The following is a 12,072-nucleotide window of genomic DNA, read 5'->3' as shown; positions in this document are numbered from 1 at the left end:
TTATCATTTGTCTTACTAACTTTAAATATTACACATTTATCTATTAATATTGTGTAAAACTACATTCTTTATCAATTAAATACTTCAAAACCTAAATTTTTACATTTTCTTACGTTACAATTTGAATTTGGATTTAGTGGTTTTCTGACTTCCACATTGTATGAATTAAGAAAAGTGAATGAATATGAGCCATGTGAAGAAAAAAGATAAGTATCTCATAATTCCCTTATGAAACATTGGAATATACGACGAAATCGAAGTTTATTATTAAGATTAACATTTTTTTTTTAAATTCAAATATATATGAGACAGAAAATCACAATTACCATAAGGCACATCAAAATACACAAATAAAACCACAAACAATATCAAAATGTTAACACAGTCTCATTCATGTTACAGATTGTTTTTTCTCTCACTCTCATGTTCTTCCCGTGCATCTAGATTCTAGATTATTACTGTCCGCAAACAGAGTTTGGTAATTCATCCTACTTTCCTCAGAAATAAATTGCATTAAATTTTGCAAGTCCTTTTGCTTTCTTCTTTCAATGGCAATGCTGAATCGTACTTTAGTTGACTGGGGAATGACGCATCTGTATTGTGTTTCTGGAAGTTAATCGACTCCATATTGTACCTTTCATAGTCTTACATGGATTTCATAGATTTTTGTGACGTTCTGAATACCGTATCGTATCACTTTACTCAGCTGGTTGAGCGATAGTATTGCCACCTACCGGGAAATTAAGCTTGGAATGCAAAAACTCTCTTATTCCCTGGAGTAAGTGAAGTTCTGACTTCCACGAGTTTTAAAACAGCCCCCAGAATGCAGATGAATGTCGATATTAGTGTATTCTTGCCTTCCACGCATGCGGGACAAACTAAAAAGCATCATCCTCCAGACCATAAATCAATTTTGTCAAAAATTGGAGTTAGTGGGTTTTTGATCTCCATGTCTCATTTATGATTTCAAATAGCTAAACAATTTTACTAAATTTATTATACATGTAATTCATATGCATTATTCTGAAATAAATTGCTTTGTTTGTACTGAATACGAATAAAGTCTGTTGAGTCCTTTGGAGAAAATTGCTGTTTCAAGACATATAGACAAAGATCGTTCCCGAAACCACTTTTTGGGTACCAACAGTGTTTGAGGTATTTAGAAATCGGTTTCTTGTAGCTTCAGAATACTTATTATTTTATTTCTTTTATTTTATTTAACGACGCTATGTCAACTGCTAGGTTATTTAGCTTCGATAGGAGTGGCGATAGCGAGATGATATTTGGCTAGATGAGGCTGAGAATTCGCCATAGATTACCTGACATTCAACTTACTGTTGGGGAAAACCTCGGAAAAACCAAACTAGGTAATCATCTCAAGCGTGGATCAAACCAGCGCCCGAGCGCATCTCCGGAACAACAGACCTGTACCTTAGCCGACTGAGCTACGCCGGTGTCTCAGAACACTTTGTTCTACTTCTTTTAATGAGAAAGTAGAAGTTGAACTAGTTACACAACTTTTGAACTGTATGTAAACAACATGGGAGTGGCGATAACGAGATGATATTTGACTAGATGAGGCTGAGAATTCGCCATAGATTACCTGACATTCAACTTACTGTTGGGGAAAAGCTCGGAAAAAACCAAACTAGGTAATCCAATTTTAATCCACTTTATTTATTACAGAAGAAAATAATTCAAATATGTCTTCATAAACCTATTGATTTTCCATATCAAAATTTGTTTTTAGACTTTAATGTACTTAACGTAAGACAAATTTATTATATTGCATTAATAAAATTATACATAAAAATCAAAATAATTTTGAATTGTATTCTCATAGTTATGAAACAAACGGTATGAATTCTTTAATATCGTTACACTGTTATAGTATTTAATCATAGTATAATATAACAAATTTATTTTTAAATATCCTAATCTTGTCAATTCTAATAGTTCTAGTATTAAATTTAAAAAGTTATGTATAGATTTTATAAAAATTGAAAAATTGTAAATTTAAATTATATACTATAATTGCATAGTAGACATAAGACAAATTGTATTGTATAATTATTAATTTCAATTCAGGAATCCGCCCCTGAGCACGAGTTCTACTCTTTCAGGAGCGAGCTAAAGTTTTTCTGTATATATTATGTTTCGTGCTCGACCATGCCGAAATGTAGTAATTATACACCTGGTAGCAGTCCTTTAATTCATGTCATTAAAGTACACCTACTCATTAAAGTACATGTCTTCAGCCAATCACAAGTCAGCTTTGTACCGTTATATCGATTATTCTCGGATATGCTATCGACAGACAATTAGCAAAAAGTCACGGAGGCTGGAAATCCAATATTGTCGCAGAAGGTTATATTCTGTTACTATAATAATTAGCTTTAATTGTAAATAATATTCAAATAAATTCAATTTTTCATCTCGTTTTTCAATTCTAAATCAATTTCCAGGTTTTATCAGACTAATGTTCATTCTTATTCTGTGCCAAAATCAATGACATTCAGCCTCGGAAAAAATCAATACTTTCGCGTCTGCGCACATCTCACAATTCAGGTCAGTTCGCACATAACCATAATTTTGAATACTTTCAAGTTATAAATATGGTCGAGCATAAAAAGTCGTATGAAACTTGCCTATAATGGTAATTAAGACGCTCGTATGAAAATTATCAAATGAGCGCAAGCGTCTTAGTTACTACCATTATAGGCTCGTTGCATAATGTACTATTAATGTACCGAAGTACATATGATATTTCCATGCAGATATTGTGCATCATCATACAATGAAAGAGTAATGGAACGAGTGTACCTCAGCACATGTGTGGACTTCAGTCCTGCATTCATAGACATCTATGACGTAGTGCAGAGGGCGACCACTAGAGGGAACCCAAGAGTTGGAACTTAAACTGAGACGATTCCGTCCGACACCGGGATGGGTATCCGGTGTGGCTTAGTGGATAAAGCATCAGCACGTAGACCTGAAAACCCGGGTTCAAATCCCGGTGCCAGAGAGAATTTTTCTCCGTTCCATTACTCTTTCATCGTATGATGACGCAGACTATCTGCATGGAAATATCATATGTACTTCAGTACACTAAAATAATATATTTGTACTTTCATGTCACAAAATCTGATTTAATTGATTTACAGAGCGTGTCTTCTCCTTATGATCTATGCCGGTGTCTCAGAACGCTTTGTTCCACTTCTTTTAATGAGAAAGTAAAAGTTGAACTAGTTACACAACTTTTGAACTGCATGTAAACAACTTTGGAAACAATGTTAATTAACATATAGCTACTGGGTATAATGGTGATGTAACTTCTCCTGTTTCAGGTGCTAAACTCTCCAGACAACGCGGATGAAACCCCATTATTCCGAGCCTTAATTAGCAGAAACGTGGAATGCGTCAAACTTCTTCTGGACGCAAGCGCTCGTCTGAGACTAACTTTGAAAGACAACACAACTGTCATGCACAAGGCGGCCAAATTGAACTGTCCAGAAGCACTGGAAGAACTCATACGACGCGATCAAAATTCTAAGTTCCCGTTAATGAACCAGCCTGATTTAAAAGGAAACACTCCGCTGCATGTAGCTTCCCTCTCTGGGAACACTCCTTGCGTGAAAATCCTCCTGGACGCTGGATGCAACATCAGCATCGGAACGACTTTCGAGACACACGACGATTGCACAGCTCTACATCTCGCCTCATCAGAAGGACATCCTGAGGTCGTGAGAGCTCTTCTTGACCGTAAAAGTGACAAAGAAGTAATCGAAGCTAGAGACAGTTATGGATGGACTCCGCTTCATTTCGCTTGCAACAACGGCCGAAGAGAATGTATAAGACAATTATTACTATCAGGAGCAGATTTATCAGCCAAAATTAAAAAGAAGAAAACAACTGCAATAAGCTTACTCTTCAGCAAAGTATCTCAACCTATCGTGCTCCTGGAAGAAGTCCTTGATGCACATATTCAAATGAATGATTATCCCGTTAATGATCCGAAATGTGTCATTCTGATTGATTACAAGTTGCTGGTACCTAGAGCCAAGTGCAACAAACAGATGAAAGTATTGGATGCTCTATTCGACACTGGCACCAACTGTAACCAGGAATCACTCGTGCTACATCCTGTTGTTGAGAGTTTCTTGTTCCTCAAATGGCAGAACTGGAAGGCTTGGTTTTATTCTTCTTTTGCAGCATATGCCGCATTCTTGATACTCTTCAGTTTTCACGTCATTTCAGTTTATCATTTGAAAGAAAACAGCCAATATATTCCAGAATGGCTTTCAATATACAGAACCAGACAAATAATTTTTGTTTGTTTGTTCTGGTTAGTAAATCTGGTGAGTACAGATGCTAATGATTAAGTTATTATGAGGCTATCAAGTGCAAAAGTCGCCTTATACAAAATTAAAAAAAAATGAGTTACATATGGGATGTTGTACTACTTGCAGCTCTCTGTCTACTGATACAGTCGGTTTGTACAAATCTTGTCTAATTTCTCTTCCATAGAGCTCAGAAAAGTACTATTAAATGCAAAACTGTCCATATCCATAACGGTTTTTTCTGTTTTCTGACAAGTCCCTTTACCTGGATAAGGCGAGTTTTGCATTTCATAGCCTCAATTGTTATAGCTAACACAATCCTCAATCTAGTGGCTACATGCTGAGTCCTGGACCCAAGACTCGTGAGTTCAAACCCGACCAATGTCGATGGATTTAAAAGACTACAAAATCCTTACTATAGCTTATTAAGAAAGGGATGTAAAGGTATGAGTCTTGTGTCTGGTATGTAAACATCCTTGTCTCCGAAGATAGCACCAGGCAAAATTTGTCGGTAATTTTTCTCCTATTTTGAATTTCAACGCTGAATAATTTCAACAGTTGAAAACAAAAAAAATCGTGCTGCTACCACTACCACTATACTAGACATCTGATATGAGACTCGCTCCTTCAAATCCGGCCGAAAGCAATGAATTTTAAAATACGATAAAAAGCCCTTTTACCTAAGCACCATCGATAAGATGCGAAAACAAAATAACGAGATATATAAACAATTGAATGCTCTTTCATATTTTAGTGTAAAAATACAGGGGCTCCATTTGAAATTTCAAAGTGGGGAGGCTGAGTGGTGGGGGGTGGAATCTAAAATGCAATTAAGCCTGGTTTCAGACTTCCCCCTCAATATTTAAATTGACGTGTTTTTTGTTAAAATTGAATTAGATTTAAATAACTAGTTATTTAGACTGGGAAGTTTTGAAATGATAGACCTGTATAAGGAAAATACAATAATAAATAAATGAATGAATAAATAAACAAATACAGTATATATCTAAATAAATAAACCAATAAGTAAAGAAAGAAAGGATGAAAGGCAGGAAGGAATGCGTGAGTGAAGGAAGGAAAGAAGGAATGAAAGATAGAGTGATGAATAAAGGAGTGAATGAACGAATGAATGAACGAACGAACGAGTTAATGAAAGAAGGAATGAAGTAAGAAATGAATCAATAAATAAAGGATTAAATAAAGAAAATAAATAAATAAACAATAAAAAAATGAATATATCTATACTAGTCTAATAATAAATCTGTAGCCGAAATTTTTCCGGTAATTTTCGATTTTACAAAAATAATTGGTCCTAACATATATAATTAACCACCCTGAAACCGAAAATCGCTTTTTTGAAATTTTTGTTTGTATGTCTGTCTGTCTGTATGTTTGTTAACTTTTCACGCGATAATGGATGAACGGATTTTGATGAAAATTGGAATACAAATTATGTTCGTTGCAACTTACATTTTAGGCTATATGGCATTCAAAATACATTATTTAAAAGGAGGGTTATAAGGGGGCCTGAATTAAATAAATCGAAATATCTCGCGTATTATTGATTTTTGTGAAAAATGTTACATAATAAACGTTCCTTTACAATTAATTTGCGATAAGTTTTATTCCTTGAAAAATTTTGATAGGACTGATATTTAATGAGATAAATGAGTTTTAAAATTAAAATAACTGCCATCTAAGGCCGTAAAATGAAATAAAAAACAAATGACTTCGTCTATAAGAGGCCTTGGACAACAACAATCGAAAGCTATGAAAGATAGCCTACAGAGAATGTTTCTGTGTTTGTATGAAGTAATATCGGAAGCTAAATTAACCGATTTGTATAATTAATTATTATTTCACCATTGGAAAGTGTAGTTTCTCTAGATGGACATAATGCTATAATGTTATTACAGTAACTTCTGATATAATATAATGTAACATAATATAATATAATATAATATAATATAATATAATATAATATAATATAATATAATATAATATAATACAATACATGTAATGTAATATTATATAATATAATTTAAGCTATTTGAATGGTTCAGAACCATAGTGGGCCAAACGCCATTTACTGAATACGTAGAAAACAAGGGTTAAAATTAAGTTATTACCATAATTCAATGGAAACCTATAACAAGTAAAATAAAATATACACAGTAAATCTAAATGATGTCAATCTTCATTAAACTATGGTTGCATGTAATAAAAATTAGAAACATGTTAAAGGAATTGTCATTGCACCAATGAGTGGGCTCTGGACCAAAATGATCGCATTTTAATTATTTGGATGCAATTTAAATTAAGTAACATATTAAACGATTTATCCTTCTATCAAACACGAATGTTCCCTGGATCAAATGTCCTATTTTAATTATGTAATTACTTTATATTTATTTCTAACGGGTGCAGCGGAGCGCAGGGGTACGGCTAGTAAATAAATAAATAAATAAATAAATAAATAAATAAATAAATAAATAAATAAATAAATAAATAAATAAATAAATAATTAATTAAATAAATAAATAAATAAGTAAATAAATAAATAAATGTTACTTTATTTTCCCCACTAATATCCTTAATATTTGGGTGCCATTTTCAAGACGTTGAATAATATTTATTCTGTCAGAAATACTCAGACTTGAAAGTGTTTGTGACACGATACCTTACTGGTATGCGGGGACTTGGATTCTCGTCACAACACACCAAGTTGTACTGTTTTATGCTTCATTTAATACTCAAACCCATTCTACTATATCGACGGAGCAGTGTACTTGAAGTTTATAGGTAGACATTTCTCTCACCCCGTTTAATAATGAGGCAATATTTACAGGGTTATTTCCGATCTCTGGAAACGAATTTGAATGACGTCATGTGCGTCAGGAATCACGCCGACAGCTGAATTGCGGCGAGAGTTGACAGACCAGTAGTGAGTGATTTCATAATCAGAGTGCACGGTGTATCACAGTGGCAATGCCCAAGAAAATCGAGCCTTTTTGGGGGGGACACATAACAACCCATTCCGATGCCAAGTACAGTTACGTGAAAACCATAGGAGCCTGTAAAAAAACGTTGTTTCGTTATTTCCAAGAAAAGCATCTTGTGTGTACCAAATAACACTGGAAAAGCTCGGATGGGATTAATTCCAGAGTGGAAAAGGGAAGCAAATCCACCTCCCGCCACGAGTCGCCGCACCCCACGAGATGATAATTACAAAGTAATTCCATTCGAGCTTTACCAATCTTATTAAGTAGAAAGAAGATGACTTTCTAGGAAATAATGAAACCTCGTTTATTGCAGGCTTTTATTTTCACTTAACTGTACTTGGCATCGGAAAGGGTTGTTATGTACCCCTCCCAAATAAGCTCGATTTTCTTGGGAATTTCTGCTGTGAGTCTCCGTGTACTCTGACTATGAGATCACTCACTACTTGTCTGTCACCTCGCGCCACAGTTCAGCTGTCGTGTGACTCCTGACGCGCATGATGTTATTGAAATTCGTTATCAGAGATCGAAACATCTCTGTAAATAGGAAATCGAAACGATTGCGGCAAATTCTAGCTCAGAGTTGATTCATCAATCACAAATCACCAACAATTCCGTCCGCAATAGAACACAGATTCATTTTGGCTAGAACTCGCCAGCTGGCAGAATAATTTGGAACTGATGCAGTACGTGGCCAAGACGAATTAGGTTAATTTTATTGCTTTTGTTACTATACCCTTTTTCGTTATTATTTTTAATTCTCTTGATGATGTTTTACTCTCCAACATAAAACAAAAATTCGCATTAGTCTGATTTGACGCTGAAACACGAGCTGGAAGTTGCTTTTACACTTATTTTCAATGCCGGGCAATTAATTAAAGTGTGGGAATGTAATTGAAACTACGGCAGTAGAAATTAAATGTGAAAACGCTGTTACACATTCCAGATGAGAGATCGTGTTTCAGCATGACTTAACAGCAAACAAACATTCATCTCCCTTGATACACAATATTAATGTGGAGTTGTTTAAAAACTTCATAAAATTTTAATGGGATTCTATGACTTTCGCAGGAGCTCCAGTCATTGATTCGGCTTCCCAAATACTACTTCCTGGACCTCGACTCGTGGCTGAAATGGAGCAGCTACATACTTGCGTTCATAGTCGTCATATGCAAAGAGACAAATGACTGGAATCGATTCGTTGCGACCCTAGCTATTCTTCTCGTGTGGACTGAACTGATGTTTCAGTTGTCTAGAAATCCAAATTGGGGTTACTATATCAACATGTTCTCCAAAGTGGCAGTTAATGTTATAAAGGTGAGTAAACGTGCTTCACTCACTCACTCACTCACTCACTCACTCACTCACTGTTCTCCCCCAGGGCAGGTCTTTCCCTGCAAGCCCAGCTTTCTCCAGTCTTTCCCATATTCTGCATTCCTCTTTGTCTTAGAGTTGAACAATGATTGTCCTTGTCTTCTCCTGGTTCTCCTTTCATTCCCCTTGTTATTATTGTATTCCCATTCCTTTCCTAGACTTCCCCTTGTTCCATATGCACACCCTTGCTCTCCTTATATTCCCCTTCGCCTTGTATTCCCGTTATTTTCCTAGTCTTCCCCTTTTCTCTTTCCATTCCCCTTGTTCTTGATGCATTCCCCATATTCTCCTTGTCTTCCACTTGTTCTTCTCACATACTTCATCTTCTCTTTGGATTCTCCTTGCTCTCATTCTATTGCTTTTATTTTGGTTTCATATCCTTTATTTACCTTGTATTTTACTTTTTCTTTGTCCTCCCCTGTACTCCTTGTTCCCTTTCTACTAGAGCATTCGATAAGCAATGGCAATAATGCTGTAAATCAGTGCTCCTAGAGGTGACTATTGAAATCTTGTGATAAAGCAGCGATTGTTTCATAAGTTTGTAATATTGAAAGTCTCGAAGCAGCCATACTTTGTAAATACAGTGGTTGTTTCTGGTTTGTAGTAAACAATACAGCCCTAAATGTACGAACAAAGGTGCTTCATAAAATCCAAGTTGCAAGAGAAAAACTTGTAACTCAGTGCTTCAGGGGATTACAAGAAGCCTGTGGAAGTGAAGTCCTACCATACTGAACTATTGCAAGTTGGGTGGAAGCGAAGCATTCGCTTTCAATCAAGAGTTGACATCCGAAGAGCTTTAGATTCATCAGTGAGAGAGATATCCAGAAATGCTGCTCCTTGATGAAATCCATTATCTTTCAAGAATTTGGCAACGTATTGTTGACATGGCTGGAGACTGTATTTAAAGTATGCAATGTCAAAAGTAACCTAAATAAATTTAGTGTGAAACAGTAACTATGTTGCTATTACTTTTAGAATACCCTAGTATCTCTCTTCTATAATGTAAATATATATAACTTGACTCTCAATGCAAGAAAATCACAAGCAATCCTAGTGGGACATCAACGTCTATTATGCAATATTACTCCTGCTCTTTTAGTCAAGTTAAACGACACAATAATCCCTTTTGCTTCCTGTGTTAAAAACCTTGGAGCTTACTTTGATACGCATTTAAACTGGAATAACCAAGTAACCCATATTACCAAAAAAGTGCTTTCCATACTACATTCCTTAAACAGCATTCGAAAATTCCTTCCGTTATCACTCAAGAAAATACTAGTGGAAACACTAGTAATGCCCCACTTCGATTATTGTGATTTTCTACTGACTGACCTCAATGTCAACCAGTCGCAAAAATTACAACGTGTTCATAATTCTTGTGTTCGCTTCGTCTGCGATGTCCGTCGCGCTGACCACATTACCCCATCCTTCCAAACTCTAAACTGGCTACGGCTTAACGAACGTAGAAATTTTCATTCTCTTGTTCTCCTTTTCCAAGTCCTTCACACTTCTACACCTACCTACCTTGCCTCCCGTTTCAGTTACCTGTCATCATATCATAATCTCTTCACACGCACGCAAAATAGCCGCATACTAGCCATACCAACACATAAGACATCATCGTATTCATCATCATACACAATCTCGCTCTCGCGCTTGTGGAATATCCTACCCAGTGACATCAGAGACTGTCGGAATTTAGTAGCGTTCAAAAGCAAGCTTATTAAGAATTTTCTTACTGCGTAGAGTAAGTTTAATTTTTACTTAATAAATAAAAGAAATTATTCTCTCTTAACTTTTACAGTAAACTGTCTAGCTTTTATTAATCAGTTAATCTTTTAGTAGGTACTTTCACTTTTATTGTATTTGTAAATTTAATATTAATTGTAATTATAATTGTAATTGTATTCTTAATATTGTAGTTGTAATCCCTTGGTAGAGGGGAAGGTTAAATAATTAAATAAATAAAAATAATAAGGCTATGCACCTGTCGATCTGTGATTGCACCCACACATAGTGTTACGTAAAGATATGCAGCATAGTAAAGCCATGCACTTGTTAATTTTTCCCAGTAACTGGATTACGCTGTACAATAATATTGAATCAATGCCTTCAAAATATGTAAAACCGCTTTAATAAAGTGTATTCTCGTAGGTTCTTTCCACCTTCATCTTCCTCGTCATCGGTTTTGCCTTGGCATTCATGGTACAGTTCCAATCAGAGGCGCCGTTCGAATCTCCGTGGGAAGCATTCGTCAAGACCACAGTCATGCTGACCAGCGAGTTCGAGTACTCCAGCCTCTTCAGAAACAACGACAGCGTAACGTTCCCCATATTCGGACGCATTCTGTTCCTGGCTTTCCTGCTGTTGGTGGGAATAGTTCTCATGAACCTCTTGGTAGGCTTGGCAGTCAGTGATATCAACACGTTGGAGACGCAGGGCAAGATGAACAGGCTTAGAAAGCAGGCAGACTTCCTCAGGATCATCCAGCCTAGCGATATAAACCTATGGGTGATACCTAAATTTATCGCAAAGAAGGTAAGTGGAATCAGGAAGGTGCAGCAACCTGTCAAGATTTTCCCAGGAAACCCACAACATAGTGAACACCCACGTCTACCGAAACACATCGTAGATGCTGTCATTTCAAGAGCAATGGAGCAGAAGAAAACCGAAATGAAGTGCTCGATGCGTGACGTTTTCAGTCAAATCCGCGACTTGGCCGTTTCTTTGAGAGAACGCAAAAGCGAGTCTAATGATTCGAGTGTGAAAACCCACGAAGAGCTTAAAAAATATGCAAAACCGGCGAATAATATTGACAACGCTTCTAATACTACGCCCAATTGCGTATGTGAATCACCTGCACTGCTAGAAGATACCAACAGGAAACTAAATGACGTACTGGTACAGGTAGCTGAAATCAAGAATGCTGTCAACGAGATAAGTCTCTTGATGTTTCAGGACTTCAATGTGCAAGTTCAATAGCACTTAAGGGAGTACAGAGGTGAAAATAGTGATTTTCCAAACTACACATGATAGAAACCTACTTTTTTCACAGAGTCTATTTGATACTAAAAGTAACGGTGGCATGTTTAAACTGAATATTTCAAATAGTTTTTGAGATATAATTTCTTTCTTCAACTTTTCAAAAAAAAAAAAAAAACAAACAAAACAAACAAATATAACAAAAATGAAATATTCTCACACAAAAATTAATATTATGCTCTAAATTTTTCCTTTTCGATTTTTTAATATATTATGAATAAAATGTTCGACGTAATTGCTAATATCATTTTTAGTATTCGAGAAAAGAAATAAAGAAACAAAATGGAAAACTTACAAAAAATTAGTTAACATTTCAT

General features: G+C 35.6%; 1 protein-coding gene across 1 annotated transcript in view; it reads left to right on the top strand.

Annotated features, from left to right (window-relative positions):
- LOC138702278 (transient receptor potential channel pyrexia-like) overlaps positions 1 to 11,866 on the top strand; it is a 48,957-nt gene extending 37,091 nt beyond the window's left edge. The window contains exons 5-7 of the mRNA XM_069829859.1: positions 3,348 to 4,358; positions 8,411 to 8,656; positions 10,868 to 11,866. Of these exons, the coding sequence (XP_069685960.1) occupies positions 3,348 to 4,358; positions 8,411 to 8,656; positions 10,868 to 11,695 (2,085 nt within the window). The 3' untranslated portion in view covers positions 11,696 to 11,866. The remainder of the gene's footprint in view (positions 1 to 3,347; positions 4,359 to 8,410; positions 8,657 to 10,867) is intronic.
- Positions 11,867 to 12,072: the final 206 nt, after the last annotated feature.

This window comes from Periplaneta americana, chromosome 6 (genome assembly GCF_040183065.1).
Source record: "Periplaneta americana isolate PAMFEO1 chromosome 6, P.americana_PAMFEO1_priV1, whole genome shotgun sequence".
Lineage (NCBI taxonomy): Eukaryota > Metazoa > Arthropoda > Insecta > Blattodea > Blattidae > Periplaneta > Periplaneta americana.
The sequence above is the reverse complement of the archived record's forward strand: the minus strand, read 5'-3'. Positions and strand labels throughout refer to the sequence as shown.